Source organism: Phacochoerus africanus, chromosome 1 (genome assembly GCF_016906955.1).
Source record: "Phacochoerus africanus isolate WHEZ1 chromosome 1, ROS_Pafr_v1, whole genome shotgun sequence".
NCBI lineage: Eukaryota > Metazoa > Chordata > Mammalia > Artiodactyla > Suidae > Phacochoerus > Phacochoerus africanus.
Window position 1 is genome coordinate 52,395,377 of NC_062544.1, and position 22,975 is coordinate 52,418,351.

Consider the following 22,975-nt stretch of genomic DNA (forward strand, 5'->3'; position numbering starts at 1 on the left):
AATCTTGCTGGGATTTGGTTAGAGCCTGAGGGAGCCAGAACAGCTGGGCCTGAGGAATCCGGAACTTCTGGGTGAGTTCGGGGAGGGTGAGGAGAACGCGGTGGAGGCTGCGGCAGAGCTGCGTGCAGATGCCAAGAGGGCCCCTCAGATGGACTCGGGGCCAAAAAGGGCCAGAGCCCCAGAGCAGCGGCGCTTGCCCGGAGAGTGGCGTCCTCGGGGCTGCGGGCGGCCTGTCTGCTGTTCTTGGAGGCCCACTCGGAGAGGCCGCGCTTGAACCCAAGCCCCACCCCCGTGTGCGCCGGAGACCAAAGCGTCCCTCCTGCGCCCAGCAAAGCCCAGAGACTGGGGGTCCCGCCGCCCCGTAAGCCTTGTCTTCCAAACCAGGCCTCACGGAAGGAATGACGGACTGCGACATCCCGTTCTCGTCATCCTTATCGAGTACGCAAAGGAGATTATCTGAGGACTCCGAAGACAAAGGATTTCAGTCGTGGTAAAGCAACGCAGAGCTGTTGCTGCGTTCTTCTTCTCCGCGGAGCTGAGGGGCTCAGAGCAGATCTCTGGGCTCCTGGCAGCCCGGGTCTTCCGGGCCACTGCGCTGCCCACCTGCTGTGGGACGAGCGGTTGGCTGTAGGGGTGGTGGCAGGAGCCAGGCGACCCTCTGAGGGGTTCCCACGGTCCTGCGTTCTGGGCTGCACTTGTCGGTTCCAGAAGTGGTGCCACCCGCTCAGGGAGGCTTGGGTGAGAAGGTGGCTGCTGGCTCTGCCGGGGGCGCCTCTGCGTCCGGGTGGGTCGCAGGGGTCAGGTCTGGGGCAGGTGGCTCTGCGTCCCACAGCGAGGTGCTTAGTCCTCTAGCAAAGCGTTCATTTCACCAAGAGTTCAGCGCAGGAGCCCGCAGGGCCTGGAAAGCCTTTCCCAGTTGAAGTCTGGGCAACACCAGAAGCGCTCGCAAGGGCCGGGCAGAAGGGAGCTACCTGGGCGCAGAGCCCGCGGAGCTCAGGGCTGGCGGTTTTCTGGGAACCCCTGCGCCTCGCCTGCGGGATCCGACGCCTCGAGCTCACAGCCAAGCAAGGGCTGCGCCATCGCGTCGGTTTTGACTCCACGAGGTACAGGGTCTCTGGGATTCGGAAGACCCCAGTCCGCAGATTGTTAATGCTTTTCTGGTTTCTCGGCTGTCTTATTAGGAGGAAGTTGGGTGGTGATATTAATTCTACTAGATTATTGCATCAGAAGATCTGATAATATTAACACAAATCCAATCACGGTTGAAATAGTTTAAACTCTTCATGATAGATTGTATTAAGGATGGAAATGAAAGTACTAGCACACCTGTGGGGGGGGGGGAGACTGTGGGGGACAACTGGGTTGTAGAATCCTCTTATCATACTGCTAATGTTGGAACAGAGCATAAATATCCAAGCAGAGGCATGCTTGCAGGGAGAGGGAGGGATATGGCGGAAGAGAGAGAAGAATGCCAAAGGTGATTTTTTTTTTTATTGAAGTATAGTTGATTTACAGTAGTGTGTTAATTTCAGGTGTACAGCAAATTGATTCATACATATATATATCTCGAATTCTTTTTAGATCTTTATATCTTTTCAGATTTTTTTCTTTGTTTCCCTTTATAAGGGAATGCTTGCAGCCCTGAGTTCAGCAGACTCTGCCTTTGTACCCTACCCTGTGTGAGCTTCTTGCCTGTGACATTTTTCTGAACATTGTCTTAATTCCTTTGAATTGAGCTATTTACCAGGAGAATACAACACTAGGAAAGTGAAAGTTCAAGTTAAGAATTGAGTCACCACCCTTGCCCCTCCTTCACACTGAAAATCCACTTTGAACCCCAAATCAAAAGTGCAGGTTATATCAGAGCTGAGATGGAAACCTGGGTCTCCATGGAGAAGGTTTCAGTGGAGGATTGTTTGGAGAGGAGATTCAGACCAAGGTAATTGACCAATTCTCCAGTCTTGACATGGGCTCTCAACTTCCCATTTTAGTCCTTTTTTTTTTTCTTTTTCTTCTTCCTCCATATGCTACAGCTGCCAGCCTACACCACAGCTTGCAGAAACACCAGATCCTTAACCCATTTGCAGTAGCATGGATGGACCTAGAGAATATCATACTATGTGAAGTAAGTCAGATGGAGAAAGATGACTATCATATGATATCGCTTATATGTGGAATCTAAAAAAAAAAAAGATACAAATTAGTTTAAAAAATAGAAACAAACTCACAGAAAACCCCTCCCAACTTATGGTTACCAAAGGAAAAGGGGAACAGATAAATTAGGAGTACGGAATTAACAGATATGCACTACCATATATAAAACATATAAACAACAAGGGCCCTACTGTACAGCACAGGGAACCATATTCAAAATCTTGTAATAACCTATAATTGGAAAGAATCTGAAAAGTATAACTGAATCACTGTGCTGTACCACCTGAAACTAACACAATATTTTAGGTCACCTATACTTCAGTTGAAAACAAACAGTCTGGATTCCAATTCCTGTTTCATACTTTGCTAAATATATGTAATTATCATTTAAACCTTCCCAAGCTGCAGTTTTTTAAAAAATCTGCAGGGATTAAATACCACTAATTTCAAAAAATAGCTTTGACGACTAATAAATATATATAGGTAAGATGACAACTTCTGACAGTATAATTAATAGTCTTTGTAAAGGTATTATTACTGTTATGGATCAATACTGTATGATAAAAGGATAATCCCAATGAAGAATAAATGAAGAACATGGGCTTTAAAAAATATCCCTACTATAAGTAGATTTCCATATTCTTCTATGGATCCACAGTAAATTGTAATGTGTATAGCCATCCTCCGCTCGTGCTCATCTTCTGTGACCAAAATGTACTCTCCAGTGTCATTAACTTTGCATCATCATTAATTTAACAAGCCTTTAGAGCCTGCCTTTTGACAGGTGTTATGAAAAGAGCTACACATGCAAAGACAACCCATTTCTCCTCTCCTGCAGGAAGCAGGTGCAGAATTCTGCAGCCCTAGGGCTCCTAGTGAAAGGGGTTTTCCCACTTGGAGAACCTCTCAGAGCAGGCAGGGCAGGAAGGTGGGCGGAAGTCGTGAGCCTGGGAAACAGAGATCCCAGGGTGTCTGTGTGTGTGTGTGTGGGGGGGGGGGACATTTCTTTTCTGTAGCTTTCATTTTCTGCACATTTAAAAAGCTTTACGAATTATATCATCCACATTTGGTCAGTAATTACATAACAAGTGTTCTTATTGGGGTGCCCGTTGTGGCTCAGTAGTGACAAACCCAACTAGTATCCATGAGGACTTGGGTTCGATCCCTGGCCTAGCTCAGCAGATGAAGGATCTGGCATTGCCAAGAGCTGTGATGTAGATCGAAGATGTGGCTGGGACCCTGCGTTGCTACTGCTGTGGCATAAGCTGGCAGCTGTAGCTCCTATTCGACCACTAGCCTGGGAACCTCCATATGCAGCCCTAAAAAAAAAAAGAAAATAAATAAATAAAAGAAAAAGATTCCTTCTTACTGATTTTATACACCGCGTGGGAAAGTTTTTTTTTTTCCAATGATATTTTACTCCCCACCCCCAAAGTAAATCATTTCACTGATTTTTTTTTTTTTGATTGAGATGTTAAGCAGAAGAGCAAGAAACTCAGTTAAATGGGGGAAATACAACTCCTTAACACTCACCTTTTGCCTTCCATGTTCTGCTCTGACATGTATTTGAAAGTATTAACTTGCATTTCAAATCTGTTTGTTTAAAATAAGACTAGTGACACAATTGCACAGCATTTTAGGTGATGATAAAAAACAAAAGACATTTGGAATTCCCTTCGTGGCACAGCGGAAACAAATCTGACTAGGATCCATGAGGACTCAGGTTTGATCTTTGGCCTTGCTCAGTGGGTTAAAGATCCAGCCTTACCACGAGCTGTGGTGTATGTCAGTCACAGAGGCTTGGATCCCACGTTGCTGTGGCTGTGCTGTAGGCCAGCAGGTGCAGCTCCGTATGCCTCAGGTGTGGCCCTAAGAAAAAGACAAAAAACAAAACAAAACCAAAACCAAAAACAAAAACAAAAGACATTCACATCAAAAATGAGCAAGCAGGAGTTCGCAGTGGTTAATGAATCCAACTAGGAACCATGAGGTTGTGGGTTTGATCTCTGGCCTTGCTCAGTGGGTTAAGGATCTGCGTTGCTGTGAGCTGTGGTGTAGGTTACAGATGCGGCTTGGATCCCACATTGCTGTGGCTCTGGTGTAGGCCAGTGGCTACAGCTCCAATTAGACCCCTAGGCTGGGAACCTCCATATGTAGTGGAAGTGGCCCTAGAAAAGACAAAAAAAAAAAAAAAAAAAGAGCAAGCAGCTAGCAACCATTAAAGGAAAAAATCTTAAACCCAGCAGAAGAATGGGGAACTTAAAGAGGGAAGATCTTAACTGTTTTCAACACACACACACAACTATGTGAGATGATGGCTGTGTTCACTTGATTATGTATACATAATGAACACAGTATATTAAATCATTATGTTGTACATCTCAGAAATAAATAAAAAGGAAGAATGGGAGCATAGGAAGAAGTTTGAACCAGAGAGACAATCTTCCTCCAGATGAAAAAGTTTCCTTCCTGTTCTATCTCCTTCTATCACCCAATCATTTCTGACAACACAAACACAGTGCACACACAGCCGTGTCAGAATAACAATTCCAACACCAATAATATGACAACCCAGATCCTTGTAATTTGGGGCAATTTTTAAAAATCTAGGTCTATCCCCCTAGAGAGTAATTGTAAAATTACTGCCTCTTAAAGTCACTTGAAGTAGTTCCTCTTTGTGTGGTTATGATACCAACTTGTCATACATTTAGGATCTTTTTTGTTCATTTTGCTTTCAATTTTAAGAATTGTTTTACATCATTATAAAACAACTTTTAAAGTATTAAAAACTTCCCAAACCAAATCTACAAATTACAGTCAGAGATGTTTAGCTTTTATCCAAGTGTCCTCCATATATATATAGAGAGAGAGCAAGCCTTGGTTCTCTCCTTTCCCCGTCTTTAGGATCTCATCTCTCACTACACCGCCCCCACCCCGTGGCTGCACCTGCTACAGTTTATGGTTTATGGAAGTTCCTGGACCAGGGATTGAACCCCAGCCAAACTGCAGCTGTCACCTATGCGCAGCTATGGCGACACTGGATCCTTTTAACCCACTGTACCCAGCAGGGGATGGAACCCTTGCCTCCACCTCTGCAGCGACCCAAGCCGCTGCAGTGGGATTCTTAACCCACTGTGCAAAAGCGGAAACTCCTCACTATATCTTCGTATTGGTAAAGGATATAATTTGTGATGGAAACTGAGATGTTCTGCTCCACTGCTCCACCTGTATTATTGATTTAGAATGAGAAAACAGAAGGAAAACATAAAGGGATGGGGGAACATGAGAAAAGGGATTCTCTCTCAAGAGTGGAGCAACTTAATTTTGATTCATACTTGTCAGCATCAGATAAATGGACTCTCTTCTGGTTTCCTACCAACAGATGTGAAAAGATAGAGACTCTCTTGATCTTGTCTACGGTTATCTTGAGGTTTGTGAAAAGATGTTTTAGAAAATAGAGAAAATATTTAAAACATGGATAGGGCAGGAGGTAGTGACAATTCATAAAATCCATTTATTATTAATCACTAGAGATCATTAAACAAAACGGAGTTACCGTTGTGGCACAGCAGAAACTAACCCGGCTAGGAACCATGAGGTTGCGGTTCCATCCCTGGCCTCATTCAGTGGGTTAAGGATCTGGTGGTGTGCTGTAGGTTGCAGATGTGGCTTGGATCTGACGTTGCTATGACTCTGACGTAGGCCGGTGGGCTATAGCTCAGATTAGACCCCTAGCCTGGGAACCTCCATGTGCCTCAGGTGTGGCCCTACAAAGACAAATAATAATAATAATAATAATAATAATAAAATAAAGTCCCTGGCAGGTGGTTTGTGTTTACTTTAGGGCCAAAAAGCACTAAGTGGATTGTGTTCTGGGCAGTTTGGGAACCATCTCCCTGTAAGAGGCGGGGTGGGGGAGGAAACACATCCCAGAACCTCTGTTTCTGGGAGCGGTTGTGCTACTTCCTGCTGAGCATTGGCCAGCAGAACTGCTCTCAGATTCTGAGCCAGTTGAAAACCAGAGCCACCTCCTTGGAGAAGCAGACATACCAGGCAACTCTGCCTGAAGTACCACAGTATCTCTCTCCTCTTCCCCTCACTCTAAAGGTGAAGACAGTTATCTTTTTTTTTAATTAATTATTTTTTTTAATTGTGTTTTTTGTCTTTTTCTAGGGCCGCACCTGTGGCATATGGAGGTTCCCAGGCTAGGGGTCTAACTGGAGCTGTAGCCACCAGCCCACGCCAGAGCCACAGCAACACGGGATCTGAGCCACGTCTGCAACCTACACCACAGCTCACGGCAATGCCTGATCCTTAACCCACTGAGCAAGGCCAGGGATGGAACCTGAAACCTCACGGTTCCTAGTTGGATTCATTAACCACTGAGCCACGACGGGAACTCCCAGTTATCTTTTTGTTACTGGAAATTACTGCGGGACTTCAAGTCTATGATATTTTACATATAACTAAAATCTTTTGATTCTTGTTGGACAGATTAACTTAGAGGCTGGATCCAGGGGTAGATGGCAAGATCCTTATGAGTGGATTAAAAAAATTAGCATGAGTGAATACTGAATATTTGTAATTTTTTTCCCATGCTGTCAGTATGCTGAAGTTTCCCAGGCCAGGGATTGAGCCCTCTCCACAGCAGTGACAACATATCCTTAACTCACTTCACCTCCAGAAAGCTCCCATAGAATGTTTTATAATATCTGTTGAGTTTTGTCTTTCATACTTTCTTTTTTGTCTTTCATACTTTTTATGCATGGAGTTACACTGGTCAATTTGTCCCTAAGATACACCCAATTTGGTCTTAATTATCTATTTATCTATCGACCTATCTATCATCTACCTACCCATCATTTCATATATATATGGTTTCACTTTCCTAATATTTCACTCAGAATACTTGCATATTTGCATTACTGTTCATAAATGAGATTAGCCTGTGGTTTTTCTTTTTGAAAAATCGCTTTTAGGTTTCGTGTCAGAGTAATTTTAGTCTCAGAAATGAGTTGGGAAATGTTCCCTTTCTCCATCCTTTTTAAATTTGTGCTAGTGCAGAGTTTTTTCTTCTGTTGAAGACAATCAATCCTGGTAAACAACAAGGCTTTGCTGGATCCCAGCCCCCAGATCTTGCCAGGGTAAAGTGGATACATTCTGAAACATGAATGCAACATGGCTAATTCTGGAATGTTAAGAAACATCAAGAATTATGGTCTTATAATACAGTTCCTGGCTTCAAAAGAAGTATTGCACAGTGAATTCAGTTCTTTTCAGTGAACTCAAGTTTTTTGTTTTTGTTTTTTACTCTACCAATAAGAATGAGTCATAATATAACCACGCTGATATTAGAAAACCCTCACTGATATTAAAAACCCTCAAGTTTATCAAAAGTCTGAAAGTGTTGTACCTGGACATTGTATGCCATTCAATATTTACCATTTTCTTGTACACTGTGTTTTATCATAATAATCATATTAATCAACTTATCATAATAATAATACTACTAAAAGGTAATGATTTTTAAAACCATGCGCTACAAACTTCTCCTCGACCCTCAACTTTATCCTAGGTGCCAAATATTTCCAGGTGCTATATATATGCCATGACAAAAACATGAAGAAGTACTTTTTGAAATTATAGCAGCACTTGGTTACAAACTACATATGTTATTTTCCAAAATGGTTCATATAATTATAACTTATCTGACAGGAAACAACAGATGTTTGATATTTTAAAAGGCTCACTCATTGTGGTTTTTATTGCGAGCCACCACTGGACCTGGTGCTGCGATCCTTTAACACACTGCACCGGGCCTGGGGTCAAACCCACACCTCTGCATCAAATATCGTCTAGGATGGTCCAGTTCCCCACCATTCTGCCCTTTGTTGATTTTTGACACCCCAAGAGGCCTGGAACATTTTACCTTCTGAGCCCAGACACACTGCTTCCTTAGGCTTCTTTGGGCAGCCCTGGAGACTGAAGCTATGGCTCAGCCGTGTTTTTCCTGTAGAAAGCAGGGTTGGAATTCTGCGGTGGAGAGGCATCATTAGCCTTACTCCAGGAAACTTTTGGGCCATTGGGCACTGCCTTACTACCTCAAGCTGGTTGACCCCCCCCGCCCCCCGCCCCTTCAGCCACAGGCCTCAATTCTCCTTGGACTAGGATCGAACCCACACCTCTGCAGCAACTTGAGCCACTGCAGTCCCATTCTTAACCCACTGTGCCATGGCAGGAACTCCATTTGTCCACTGTTTCTATGGGCAGTCATGGTTGGCATTGGTCTTGGTTGACATTGATTTAAAATGCCAGAATTGATGGAATTAAGGGGGAAATTGGGCCATTCCATCATCAGATCCTTCTTACCAGCTGCAAGTCCTGGAGTTGCTTTCACAGGGAAAACCAAAAGTAGAGCATTCAAAATCAAGATGTGGCTTACACTCTCCAAGATTTGTTTCCATTACACCTTTATATTGCTGACGAACATTCATTTAAAACTACTCCTCTTTTACTTGTTCTTTCCCTCCTTTTCCTCCTCTCCCTAGATCAGTTTGCCTAATGGAAGACGAATCATTAAATAAAGAGTCTTCTAAATAGGTTGCTGGAAGCCACTTTACCAAATTTACTCACTGCTTGAATCTTTTAGTTCACTGAGCAGTTTTAATGAACTATGATTGCATTTTAAAGAACGTGGAATTTGTGTCTGTCTCAACTGTTTTTCTGCTGCTGCCAATCCATGTGGAATTAAAAAAAAAAATCCTAGAAAAAGATAAAGGTCAAAGCTGACCCTTATGTAGTGTTAAGTGCTAATGGCACAAAATACAGAGAGTGAGCTTGATTTTGTAAACATATATGTATTACATGCATTTCCACAAATATGCCTGTATGTGAGATAAAGGTATGAAAATGTCAACTAAGAGTGATGTAAGTACTGGTTGCAATTATAGGTGATTGACTTTTATTCTTGAGTCTGTTTTCCTTTTTCATGTTTTTCACAAAGGATGCATATTGTTTCTGTACTACTAAAACGGGTTACCACAGGGACTGGTATGCCTTAAATATAACTTCTGGAACTGGACCTGGACATGCCAACGCTGCCCCTCACCGGCTGCAGGACTTTGAGTAAATGAAATGAACTACCCTCTTCCCAGCAGGTGTTATCACTTGATACACGCGGGTAATAAATTTGTTACTGGTTAGGATTAAATGGCACCATATGTAGGGTCTCAGGCACACTCAGTAGGGATTCCTTGATTAGGGAACCCAGCTCTGAGCTCAACCCTTAATCCAAGGCAGTGTTGAGATCTCAGTGCCTCAGGAGCTCTCCTTGCTCCGACCCATGACCCTGACCTAAAATCCCGACAGGGAGGGAGCCGCTGCCTCCTCTTGCCTTCGCACCTCGGTGGCTGGGGTGACTCCTTCTCCCCGGCGGTCTCTTGAGGATGAGGTGCAGTCTCGTCCCAGGCTCCACGAGTTTTCGGTGAGTACAGCGAGGAGGCCGGGATGGGCAGCGGGTAAGTAGGAACGCGGTGGCGCCCAGCACCCTCCCCTGCTTGTTAGGGGTGCAGCGAGGGGAAGGCGCGCTGGTGCGGCGGCTCGCAGGACTGGGGCTGTGCGCTCCGGGTGGGCGGCCGGAAAGTGGGGCTGGAAGACTTGGGGTGGTGTGGGGCGGGGCGGAGGTGACGCCAGGCTCTCTGGGGCTGGGAAAGGTCCTTGGCTCGCGGACGGCACTAGTCAAGAGCACCTGGAACAGGAAGGTGGCCGAGTCACGCTCAGAACGGTGGGCGCTCCGGCCGCGGGGCAGCCTTGGCCCGCGCCACCCCAGCCCCTGCGTGCTTAGCGCCCCAGCGCCTCGCCTTTGGCTGGTGTCTCCAGTTCCTCCAGCCCCTTGATGACCCCTGCTTCCTCTGCTTCCGTTTACCACCCACCCGGATGCCTGCAGCTGCCGGCCCTGCTTGTTTGGGGTGCGGCGAGGGGAGGTTCGCCGGTGCAGGGGTTCGCAGGGCTGCGGTTGTGGGTTCCCGGTGGGCGGCCGGAAACTGAGACAGGAAGCCTTGGGGTGTGTGTGTGTGTGTTTGTGTGTCTGTGTGTCTGGTGGGGGTCTTGGCAGGCGACGCCAAGCTCTCAAGGGCTGGGACAGGTCCTTCGTTCGCGGAGGGCACTAGTCAAGAGCACCAGACCAAAAAAAAAAAAAAAAAGGAGTTCCCGTCGTGGCGCTGTGGTTAACGAATCCGACTAGGAACCATGAGGTTGAGGGTTCGGTCCCTGCCCTTGCTCAGTGGGTTAACGATCCGGCATTGCCGTGAGCTGTGGTGTAGGTTGCAGACGCGGCTCGGATCCTGCGTTGCTGTGGCTCTGGCGTAGGCCGGTGGCTGCAGCTCCGATTCAACCCCTAGCCTGGGAACCTCCATATGCCTCGGGAGCGGCCCAAGAAATAGCAAAAAGACAAAAAAAAAAAAAAAAAAGCACTGGAACGCGGAGGTGGCCGAGCCACAATTGGGACCGTGGGCGCCCCGGACGCGGGGCCGCCTTGGCCCGCGCCACCCCAGCCCCCGCGTGCTTAGCGCCCCAGCGCAGCGCCTTCGTCTGGTTTCTCCCGCCCCTGGATGGTCCCTGTTCCCTCGGCTTCTGTCTATCACCCACCTGCAGCCGCTGGCCTCTCTACCCCCGGGTGCTCAAAGAAAACCAGCAGCGCCCCGGAGAGAAAGAGGGTCCCCCGTCCTTTGGGGCCGCGCGGGACCCGGGTGCGGGGGTTAGACCCCCGACCATCCATTTCCCAAAAGTCGCCGCAGATGTGCGGCCACCGGGAGTCACGTAGTGTGCGGCGAGCGTCGGAGCTCGGAGAGACCTGGGCGGGGGTGACCGGGCGAAGCCAGAGTGCAGAGGCTTCTCAAGAAAGGGGAAGCTCCTTGCGGGGGTGCAGCTTTCGGCCGAAATTTAGCTCCGCAGGAGCTTGGGATGTTTGCTGTTCTCCCCTCGCCTTTAGTTTCATTTATTCTCTTCCAAAGAGCATGTTCTTTTCCCGGATGTTGGGTGTGTTCCATCTCCCTCAGAAAGGATACGCCATGAAAGGAACATGCAGATCGTTGAACATTCTTTGGTTGGAGTCTGAGGAAGGCTCATTTTGACTCTAAGGAGACTCGCGTTTTCGGGGAGTGTAAAATTTGCAAAATTAGGATGTTTCCCCGCCCCATCTTTCTTGAAGACAACTCTCTCACTCCCCGACCCCCAATACCAGCTGTCTGCTGCGCAAAAGCTTGAGGAGCCCAGGCCTGGAGTCTTTGGTGGTTAAGAGTACGTAGAGAGATTTCACAAGATTCAGCTGTAATGGTGGTGCTTGGGGGCGAGAGAGAAAGAACTAGAAGTCCTGAGGCGGAAGGGAGTGGCTTTGGATTGAAGCAAAGCTCAAGATGACCCCAGAGGGGAAGCCTTTGGGGCACCACCCCCTCTCTTTTCTGTCGCATTCCAGCTTCTAGTCCTCCCTCATGCTTGTAGTTAACAGTACTGTTTTAGACTTAAACATTTTGCTAAGTGAGATCTTGAAGTGTACTCGCCACATGCAAACAACAACAAGGGGGTGTGCCTGTGAAAGAAAGCTTTTGGAGGTGATGTGTTTTTGTGGTATAGCTTGTGGTTTTGCCAGTGTATGCTGATCTCCAAACTGACGAAGTTGCTTATGGTAAATATTTATGGCTTGTTTGTGTGTCAGTCATACCTCAATAAAATGGTTAAAAAAAAAAAAAAAGCTACCTTTGGAGTTCCTGCTGTGTTGCGGTGGGTTAAGATTGGCACTGCATTGGCTTGAGTTGCTGGGGAAGCATGGATTTGATCCCATGTGGGCACAGTGGGGTAAAGGATCTGAGGGTGCCCCAGCTGTGGCTGAGATTCAGTCCCTGGCCTGGGAACTTCCATATGCAGTGGATGCGGCCATTAAGAAAAAGGTACATTCAGTGGTCTAAAAACTTTCTGTATCAATAGTTTACAGTGTAGATCATAGTTACAGAAATGAAACTTGAGACCATATTACTATTTCATTTAGAAACTTTATTAAAACGACTGATTTTTCTCAGACAAGTTATATCCAATGCCTTTTTTTTTTTTTTTAAATTGAAGTCTGGTTGATTTCCAATGTTGTGTTCCTGGTATACAGCAAGTAATTAATTTATAAAAACACACAAGTACACATACATATACATCCAGCCATCCTTTTTCGTATTCTTCTCCAATGTTTTTTTCTTTTTTAAAATGGGATATTGAATGTAATTCCCTGAGCTAAACAGTAGGATCTTATTGTTTATCTGTTTTATGCAACTTTGTTGTTTATCTATTTTACATGTAGTCCTCTGTATCTGCTAATCCCAAACTCCTAATATGTCCCTTCTCCACCCCCTTTCTCCTCTGGTAACCATAAATTGTCTATGTTTGTGAATATGTTTCTGTTTTGCAAATAAGTTCATTTGTGTCATAATTTAGTTTCCACATGGCTGAGTAGTATTCCGTATGTATGCACTATGTCCTGTGTGCATTCATCTGTCAGTGGCCATTTACTTTATTTCCAGGTCTTGGTTATTGCAGATGGTGCTGCTATGAACACTGGGGTGCATTATCTTTTCGAATCAGGGTTTTCTTCAGCTATGTATGTGCCCAGGTGTGGGGTTGCTGCATCAAATGGTGACTCCACTTTTAGTTTTTCAAGGAACGTCCATACCGTTGTTCTCCTTAGTGGTTGTACTAGTTTACATTTCCATCAGAAGTTCCATCCAATGTTAATGGGACTATTAGGCATTAAATATAACTTTTGAAATTAGACCCGCAAATTCCAACACTGCCTCGCACGAGCTGTAGGACTTTGAGTAAATCAAATTGAACGACCCTCTTCCCCAGCAGGTGTTATCACTTGATACACGCGGGTAATAAATATCTTAGTAATGAGGGTTAAAAGGCACCATGTGTGGGGTCTCAGGCACACTCAGTAGGGATTCCTTGATTAGGGAAGGAGCTATGAGCCCAACCAACCCTTGATCCAAGGCAGTGTTGACATCTCAGTGCCTCCCAAGGCCCTCCCTGCACTGGAGGTGGGTGAGGGTGTTGGTTCCAGACCAATGATCCCGCCGGGGAGGGAGCCGCTGCCTCCTCTTGCCTTCGTACCTCGGTGGCTGGGGTGACTCCTTCTCCCCGGCGGTCTCTTGAGGATGAGGTGCAGTCTCGTCCCAGGCTCCACGAGTTTTCGGTGAGTACAGCGAGGAGGCCGGGATGGGCAGCGGGTAAGTAGGAACGCGGTGGCGCCCAGCACCCTCCCCTGTTTTTTGGGGGTGCGGCGATGGCAAGGCGCGCATGTGCGGCGGCTCGCAGGATTGGGGTTGTGAGTTCCAGGTGGGCGGCCGGAAAGTGGGGCTGGAAGCCTTGGGGTGGTGTGGGGCGGGGCGGGGTGGTGGGGAGGCGACGCCAGGCTCTCTGGGGCTGGGATAGGTCCTTCGCTCGCGGAGGGCACTTGTCAAGAGCACCCGGAGCAGGAAGGTGGCCGAATCACGCTCAGAACGGTGGGCGCTCCGGCCGCGGGGCAGCCTTGGCCTGCGCCACCCCGGCCCCTGCGTGCTTAGCGCCCCAGCGCCTCGCCTTTGGCTGGTGTCTCCAGTTCCTCCAGCCCCTTGATCACCCCTGCTTCCTCTGCTTCCGTTTACCACCCACCCGGATGCCTGCAGCTGCCAGCCTCTCTCCCCCAGGGGCTCAAAGCAGCGCCAGCAGCGCTCCGGGAGCAGAGAGAGGGTCCCCGGCCCTTTGGGGCCGCGCAGGGGATTGTCTCCCCGCTATCCATTTCCCAAAAGTCGCCGCAGATTTGCGGCCATCAGGAGCCACGGAGTGTGTCAGTTAGGAGAGGTCTGGCCGGGGGTGACCGGGCGAAGCCAGAGTGCAGAGGCTTCTGAAGAAACGGGAAGGTCCTTGTGGGGGTGCAGCTTTCGGTGGAAACTTAGCTCCGCGGGGGGCTTGGGATTTTTACCTTCCCTCCCCACCGTCTGCTTTATTCTCTTCCTAAGAGCATGTTCCTTTCCCGGATGTTGGGTGTTTTCCATCCTCCCTCAAAAAGGATACGCCGGGAAAGGAACATGCAGATCGTTGAACATTCTTTGGTTGGAGTCTGAGGTAGGTTCATCTTGACGCTGAAGAGCCTTGAGCTTTCAGGGAGTGTGAAATTTGCAAAATTAGGATCCCGCCGCAAGTCTTTTTGAAAGGCAACCCTCCCATCCCCCGATCCCCACCCCCAGCTGCATAAAACCTTGATGAGCCCTGGGCTGTGAGTCTTTGGAGGTAAAGGAGTCTGTAGGAGGATTTGAAAAGTTGCAGCTGTAGACCAGAGGGAGAGAGAGGAGGAACTAGGAAGTCCTGGAAGGGGAAAGGAGTGGCTTTAGATGGAAGCAAAGCTCAGAATGACCCCAGAGGAGGTCTTTGTGGCCCCCGCCTCCTTCCTTTCTCTCCTGTTCCTGCTTTCAGTCCTCCCTCGTGCTTGTAGTTAGCAGTCCTGTTCTACAGTTTTGCTAAGTGAGATCTTTAAGTGTACTCCTCACATGCAAAAAATTGGGGGTGTGTGTGTGAGAGAGGGAACTTTTGGAGGTGATGTATTTGTGGCATAGCTTGTGGTTTTGCCAGTGTATGCCTCTGTCCAAACTGATGAAGTTGCTTACAGTAAATATGTATGGCTTTTTGTTTGCCTGTCATACCTCAGTGAAATGCTTTTTAAAAAGTTACCTTTGGAGTTCCTGCTGTGTTGCAGTGGGTTAAGATTGGCACTGCATTGGCTTGAGTTGCTGGGGAAGCATGGATTTGATCCCATGTGGGCACAGTGGGGTAAAGGATCTGAGGGTGCCCCAGCTGTGGCTGAGATTCAGTCCCTGGCCTGGGAACTTGCATATGGAGTTTGTGCAGCCATTGAAATAAAAGTTACATTCAGTGGTCTAAAAATTTTCCATGTCAATAGTTTACAATGTAAGTTATATTTACAAATATGAACTTTCAGAGACCATATTACTATTTCATGTAGAAACTTTATTAAAAGGACTGATTTTTCTCAGACAAGCTATATCCTGTGGGTTTTGCTTTTTTTTTAAAATTGAAGTCTAGTTGATTTACAATGTTGTGTTTGTGTGTGTGTTTCTGGTATACAGCAAGTAATTTAATGTGTGTATCTTCTTTTTCATGTTTTTCTCCTTTATGGCTTATTACAGAGTACTGAATATAGTTTCCTGTGCTAAACAGTAAGACCTTGTTATCTAGATTACATATAGTACTTTGTATCTGCTAATCCCAAACTCCTAATATATCCCTTTCCCACACCCTTTCTCCTCTGGTAACCATAGAATTTCTATGTATGAGAGTCTGTTTCTATTTTGTAACTAAGTTCATTTGCATCGTAATTTAGTTTCCACATGGCTGAGTAGCATTCCATATGTTTGTACCTCGTCCTCTTTGTGCATTCATCTGTCAATGGCCATTTACTTTATTTCCACGTCTTGCTTATTGTAGATAATGCTGCCATGAACATTGGGGTGCATTATCTTTTCGAACTGGTGTTTTCTTCAGATATGTGCCCAGATATGGGGTTGCTAGATCAAATGGAGACTCTACTTTTAGTTTTTTAAGGAGCGTTTGTACTATTCTCCAAGTGGTTGTATTAGTTTACATTTCCACCAACAGATGTTCCATCCAATCTTTTTTTTAAACTTTTTTAAGAATGATTTTTATTTTTTTCCATTTTAGCTGGTTTACAGTGTTTTGTCAATTTTCTACTATATAGCAAAGTGACCCAGTCACACATACATATATACATTCTTTTTCTCACATTATCCTCCATCAGGCTCCATCATAAGTGACTAGATATAGTTCCCAGTGCTATATAGCAGGATCTCATTGCTTATCCATTCCAAAGGCAATCATTTGCATCTATTAACCCCAGACTCCCAGTCCACCCCTCCCCCTTTGCAACCATAGTCTGTTTGCCATGTCCATGCGTTTGTTTCTTTTCTGAAGGTAGGTTCATTTGTGCCATATATTAGGTTCCACATATAAGTGATATCATATGGTGTTTATCTTTCTCTTTCTGACTTAGTATGAGAATCTCTAGTTCCATCCATTGTTGCTGCAAATGGCAGTATTTTGTTCTTTTTTATGACTGAGTAGTATTCCATTGTGTACATGTACTACATCTTCTTGATCCATTTATCTGATATTAAGGTGGTTTTCATGTCTTGGCTATTGTGAATAGTGCTACAATGAACACAGAGGTGTATGAATCTTTTTGAATGAAATTTTGGTAGAGATGTATGCCCAGGAGTGGGATTGCTGGATCATATGGTAGTTCTATATTTAGTTTTCTGAGCTATCTCCATACTGTTTTCCTTAGTGGTTGTACCAATTTATATTCCCACCAACAGTGGGAGGAGGGCTCCCTTTTCTCCACACCCTCTTCAATATTTGTTATTTGTAGACTTATTTATTTTTTTGGGCGGGTGGGGGCACACTCATGGCTTATGGAAGTTCCCAGGCCAGGGATCCAATTGGAGCCACAGCTGCCAAATTACGCCACAGCTATGTGGGACCCTAGCCATGTTTGCAACCTATGCCACAGCTCATGGCAATGCCAGATCCCCAACCCACTGAGCAAGGCCAGGGATTGAACCTGCATCTCATGGGTACTAGTGAGATTTGTTTCTGCTGTGCTATAATGGGAACTCCTGTTGTTTGTGGACTTACTAATCATAACCATTTTGACCAGTGTGAGGTGATACTCATTGTAGTTTTGATTGGCGTTTCTCTAATAATGATGTTGAACATTTTTTCATGTGCCTGTTGGCCATCCCTATGCTTTCTTTGCGGAAATGTTTATTCAGTTCTTCTGCCCATTTTTCAGTTGGGTGGTTTGTTTTCTTGCTGTTGAGTTGTACAAGTTGTTTGTATATTTTGGAGATTAAGCCCTTGTCAGTTGCATCATTTGTAACTATTTGCTCCCATTCCATAGGTTGTCTTTTTTTTTTTTTTTTTAATAGTTTCCTTTGCTGTGCAAAAGTTTGTAAGTTTGATTAGGTCCCATTGGTTTATTTTCTTGTTTTTATTCCTATTGCCTTGGGAGACTGACCTAAGAGGACATTTGTGTGACTGATGTCAGAGAAATGTTTTGCCTGTATACTCTTCTAGGAATTTTTTGGTGTCTTGTCTCATGTTTAAGTCTTTAAGCCATTTTGAGTTTATTTTTGTGCATGGTGTTGAGGGTGTGTTTTAGTTTCATTGATTCACATGCAGCTGTCCAGTTTTGCTAGCACCACTTGCCTAAGAGACTTTTTCCTGTTTTACATTCTTGCCTCCTTTGTTGCAGATCTATTGACCATAGATGTCTGGATTTGTTTCTGGGTTCTCTATTCTGTTCCATTGGCCTGTTTGTCTATTTTTATACACACTGTCTTGATTACTGTAGCTTTGTAACATTGTCTGAAGTTTGGAAGAGTGATGCCTCCTACTTCCCATCCTTCCCCCCACCCCATGCCCCAAGATTACTTTGCCAATTGTGGGTCTTTTATGATTCCATATAAATTTTGGGATTGTTTGTTGTAGTTCTGTGAAAAATACTATGGGTAGTTTGATAGGGATTGCATTAAATCTGTAGATTGCTTTCTGTAGTACGGCAATTTTAATTATTAATTATTAATTATTAATTCTTCCACTCCTGGATCATGGAATATCTTTCCATTTCTTTGAATCCTCTTTCATTTCCTTGATTAATGTTTTATAATTTTCAGTATATGTCTTTCACCTCTTTGGTCAGGTTTATTCCTAGGTATTTAATTCTTTTGAGTGATTTTAAAAGGTATTGCATTTTTATATTCCTTTTCAAATATTTCTTAGTATACAAAAAGGCAACTGATTTCTGAATGTTAATCTTGTATACTGCTACTTTGCTGAATTTGTTGATCAGTTCAGATAGTTTTTGTATGGACTCCTTCAGGTTTTCCATATCATCATGTCATCTGCATATAGTGACATTATTATCTCTTCTCTTCCAACTTGGATATATTTTATTTCTTTTGTTTGTCTAATTGGTGTGTCTAGGACTTCCAATAATACTATGTTGTTGAGTAAAAGTGGTGAGAGTGGGCATCATTGTCTTGTTCCAGGTTTTAATGAGAAGGCTTCAGCTTTTCTCTATTGAATATTATATTGGTTGTGTGTTGTAAATGGCTTTTATTAGGTTAAGACATGAGTTGGGTAAGAGCTTTTTTTTTTTTTTCCCCTACCATGAATGGATGTTGGATTTTGTCAAATGCTTTTCTGCATCTATTGAGATGATCATGTGGTTTTTCACTTTTGTTAATGTGTATGATGATTGATTTGCATGTGTTGAACCATCCTCTTGTGAACTTGGGATGAATCCCACTTAGTCGTGGTATATGATCTTTTTTATGGGTTGTTGGATTCAGTTGGCTAAAATTTTGTTGAGAATTTTTGTGTCTATATTCATCATGGATATTGGCATATATGTATATATATATATGTATGTATGTATGTAGTATCTTGGGTTTTGGTATTAGGGTGATGGTGGCTTCACGGAATGTCTTTGGGTGTGTTCCCTCCTCTTCAACCTTTTGGAAGAGTTTAAGAAGGATGGGTATAAGTTCTTTGTATGTTTGGTAGAATTCGCTTGTGAAGCCATCTAGTCCTGTACTTTTGTAGGGAGTGTTTTTTTTTTTATTTTTTTATTACATATTCAATTTCTTTTCTAGTGATCGGTCTGTTTAGTTGATCTATTTCTTCTCGATTGAGTTTTGGTGGGCTGTATGTCTCTAGAAAGTTATCCATTTCTTCTAGGTTGTCAAATTTGTTGGCATATAATCGTTCATAGTATCTTCTTACAGCTTTTTGTATTTGTGCATTATGGTTTTTTTTTTTTTTGTATTTCTGCAGTATCTTCTGAGATTTCTCCTTTTTTGTTTTTACTTTGAGTTCTTTCTCACTTCTTGGAGAGTCTGGCCAGAGGTTTGTTTATTTTGTATACCCTTTCAAAGAACCAGCTCTGGTTTTATCGATTTTTTTTTTTGCTTCTGCTTTTTAAATCTCTATTTTATTGCTTTCCTCTGTGATCTTTATGATTTCCTTCCTTCTTCTGACTTTAGGTTTTGTTCTTTTTTGTCTAAATCTTTTAGATGGTAAGTAGGCATCCCATAGTTTTTTTTTTTTTTTTTTTTTTTGTCATTTTAGGGCCACATGCATGGCATGTGGAGGTTCCCAGGTTAGGGGTTGAGTTGGAGCTGTAGCTGCCAGTCTACGCCACAGCCACAGCAATATCGGGTCCAAGCTGCCTCTGTGAGCTATATCATAGCTCATGGCAACGCTGGATCCTTAACCCACTGAGCGCAAGGCCAGGGATTCAACCTGAAACCTCGTGGTTCCTAGTCAGATTAATTTCCACTACACCATGATGGGAACTCTGACATCCCGTAGATTTTGAATGGTTGTGTGTTCATTATCATTTGTCTAGAGGTATTTAATTCCCCTTTTGATTTCCTTGTTGACCCATTGTTTTTTTTTTTCAAGTAGCACATTGTTTAGTCTCCATGTAGTCAGTTTTTTGTTTTTTTTTTCCATTTCTTTTCCTGCGGTTCATCTCTCACTTCATGCCATTGTGGTCAGAGAAGATACTCGAAATAATTTCTCCATTCTAAAATTGATTAAGGTTAGTTTTATGGCCCAGTAGTGGTCAATCCTTGGGCATGTTCCATGTGCACTTGAAAAGAATATATATTCTGATTTTTTTTTTTTGGATGTAATGTCCTGAAAATATCAATTAAATCTAACTTTTCTATTGTCATTTAGGATCGCTGTTGCCTTATTGATCTTTCTGTCTAGAGGACTTTGTCCATTGATATGAATGGGGCATTATGTCTCCTACTTTTATTATATTCCCATCAATTTCTCCTTTATGTCTGTTAGCATTTGTCGTATATATCTGGGGACATATATATTGACAATCGTAAATGCTCTTCTTGAATTGATTCTTTTATCATTATTGTCCTTCTTTGTCTTTCTTTATAGCCTTTGTTTTAAAGTCTATTTTGTCTGCTATGAGTATTGTAATTCCCGCTTCCCTGTCTTTTCCATTTGCATGAAATCTTTTTCCATTCCTTCATTTTCAATCTATGTGTGTCCTTTGTCCTAAGGTGAGTCTCTTATAGGCAGCATATTGTAGGGTCTTGTTTTTTTAATCCAGTCTACCACTCTGTCTTTTTGATTGGAATGTTCAGTCCATTGACATTTAAGATGATTATTGAAAAATATATATTTATTGCCATTTTAACCCTTGTTTTTCCAGTTGATTCTGTTTTTCCTTTGTTACTTTCCTTTTTTTGGTTGGATGATTTATTTTATGCTTGTGTCCTCTTTTTAATTTTTGTGAATGTATTGTTTGGTTTTGATTTGTGGTTGCCCTGTTTTTCAAGTATGTTAACCCCTTCCTATATCTGCTTGCTTTAGCCTGATAATCATATAGGCACAAACACATATTAAAAAAACAAGAGTCTAGATTTTCTCACTTTCCTTCCTCACATTTTATGATTTTTGAGGTCCTTTTTTTACATCTTCATGTTTATTATTTTTCTGTTCCTCATGTTTATCAGCACTTTTATGATAGGTACCCCCCACCCCTGATCTATATACTGGCTTATTTAAGTGATTACTTTCCAATTGCAATTTCTTCCATCCTTCTTTCCTACTTGGAGAAGACTGTTCAGTTTTTGAGTATGGGTTTGGTATTGCTGTACTCTTTCAGTTTTTGAGAAATTCCTTATTTCCCCTTCTATTTTAAATGATATTCTTGCTGGGTAGAGTATTCTAGGCTGCAATTTTTTCCCTTTTAGAAATTTGCCACTCTCTTCTGGCCTGTAGTGTTTCTGTAGAGAGATCAGCTGATAGCCTTATGGGGGTACCCTTATAATTCTTCATTTTTCTTCTTTCTGCCTTTAGAATCCTCTCTTTAACTTTTGCCATTTTTATTGTAATACGTCTTGGTGTGGGTCTGTTTCAGGCCTTCTGTACTTCCTGTATCTTGACGGCTGTTTCATTTAGATTTGGAATGTTTTCAGTCATAATTTCCAAATATATTTTTAACCCCCTTTTTATTCTCCTTCAGGAATCTATATTATGTATAGGTTGGCCTGCATTATATTATCCCATAGATCTCATTGCTTTCATGTTTTTTTTTCATTTAGTTTTCTTTCTGCTGTCCTGATTGGGTGATTTCCATTATTCTCTCTTCCAAATCACTGCTTTGTTCCTCTGCATTATTCATTCTGCTCTTCAGTGCCTCTAACCCAGCTTGTGGCTTTGCAAATGAATTTTCCAATTTTTCTTGGCTCCTCATATTTTCTAGTTCCTTTCTAAAATAATCTGCATTACTGTTCATATCCACTCTTCATTCCTTTATATCTGCTCTTAATCCATTCAGAATTTTCACTGTCTCTCTTTTTTATTTTTTTTTTATTTTATTGTTGTTGTTGTTGTTGCTATTTCTTGGGCCACTCCCGCAGCATATGGAGGTTCCCAGGCTAGGGGTTGAATCGGAGCTGTAGCCACCAGCCTACGCCAGAGCCACAGCAATGCAGGATCCGAGCCGCGTCTGCAACCTACACCACAGCTCACGGCAACGCCGGATCGTTAACCCACTGAGCAAGGGGCAGGGACCGAACCCGCAACCTCATGGTTCCTAGTCGGATTCGTTAACCACTGCGCCATGACGGGAACTCCCACTGTCTCTTTTTTGAACTCATTGTCTGTTAGACTGCAGAAGTCTTGTTTCATTGTTTGCTTCTTCCGGTGAATTCTCTGTCCTTTCAATTGGGATTGTTTCTGAGCCTCTTCATTTTGCTTATATTTTTCTTATTCTTTGGAGCCTGAGTCTCAGTGCCCAGCCCCCTTCTGAGTGTCTCAGGCTGTGGATTCCCGGGAGGTGGTACTGATGATCTGTGCAGTGCTCTCTCTCTCTCTGCTTTGCCCTCAGTCCAGATGCTGCGCTTTTCTCTGAAGCTTGAGGTCCCTCTGTCTTGGCTGATGCCCCTCAGGTGATTTCCCAGGGAGTGGATTCCTTTCCTCTTTCTCAGCTCCCTCTCAGGAGTGCCGGTCCTATAGTGATGGCTTTGTTTCCCCTCTTCTCTTTTTTTTCCTTTTTGTTCTATGCAGTTATGTGGAGGGTTTCTTGCCATTTTTAGAGGTTTAAGGTTTTCTTCCAGCATTCAATGGATCTTCTGTGTGAATTGTCCTACATGTAGATCGGTTTTTTTTTTTCTTTTTTTTTTTTTTTTTTGATTGTGGGAGAAAGTGAGCACCACATCTTACTCCTATGCCATCTGGATCCCACCCCTCCAAATGTATCTCTCACAGTGATACCCTTGGTGTGTGCAGCACCATCTCTAAGGTATTCTTGCTGAAAAACTCAGACCTGATTGAGAACAGCTTCAGATCTAACTACAAATTTAGAAAATGGCACCTTTGGAATGTAATTGGTCAAATTGAGAATGTAGGATATTTCACAGGAAGTTTATGGAATTTATTCTGTGAATGTCAAGGTAGAAGTGAAAAAAGATTTTACTGATTTAAAGAGAGGGAGACAAAGAGACACACTGTCCTAACCTGACTCTAGAAGGAAGAGGCTGAAGCAAGAATTAAGATGCCAACAGGAGTTCCCATTGTTGCTCAGTGGGTTAAGGACCAGTCATAGTGTCTGTGAGGAAGTGAGTTTGATCTCTGGCCTTGCTCAATGGGTTAAAGATCAAGTGTTGCCACA

At 43.8% G+C, this 22,975-nt stretch overlaps 1 protein-coding gene across 1 annotated transcript; it reads right to left on the reverse strand.

Annotated features, from left to right (window-relative positions):
- Positions 1-6,512: 6,512 nt before the first annotated feature.
- Positions 6,513-11,621, reverse strand: LOC125138129 (uncharacterized protein DKFZp434B061-like). The gene is made up of 4 exons (XM_047799390.1): positions 11,393-11,621; positions 10,823-11,043; positions 9,556-10,318; positions 6,513-8,164 (listed from the first exon to the last, which is right to left on the reverse strand). The coding sequence occupies exons 1-4, from the start codon at positions 11,619-11,621 to the stop codon at positions 8,010-8,012; spliced, it is 1,368 nt and encodes a 455-aa protein (XP_047655346.1). The 3' UTR covers positions 6,513-8,009.
- Between the last annotated feature and the right edge of the window lie 11,354 nt (positions 11,622-22,975).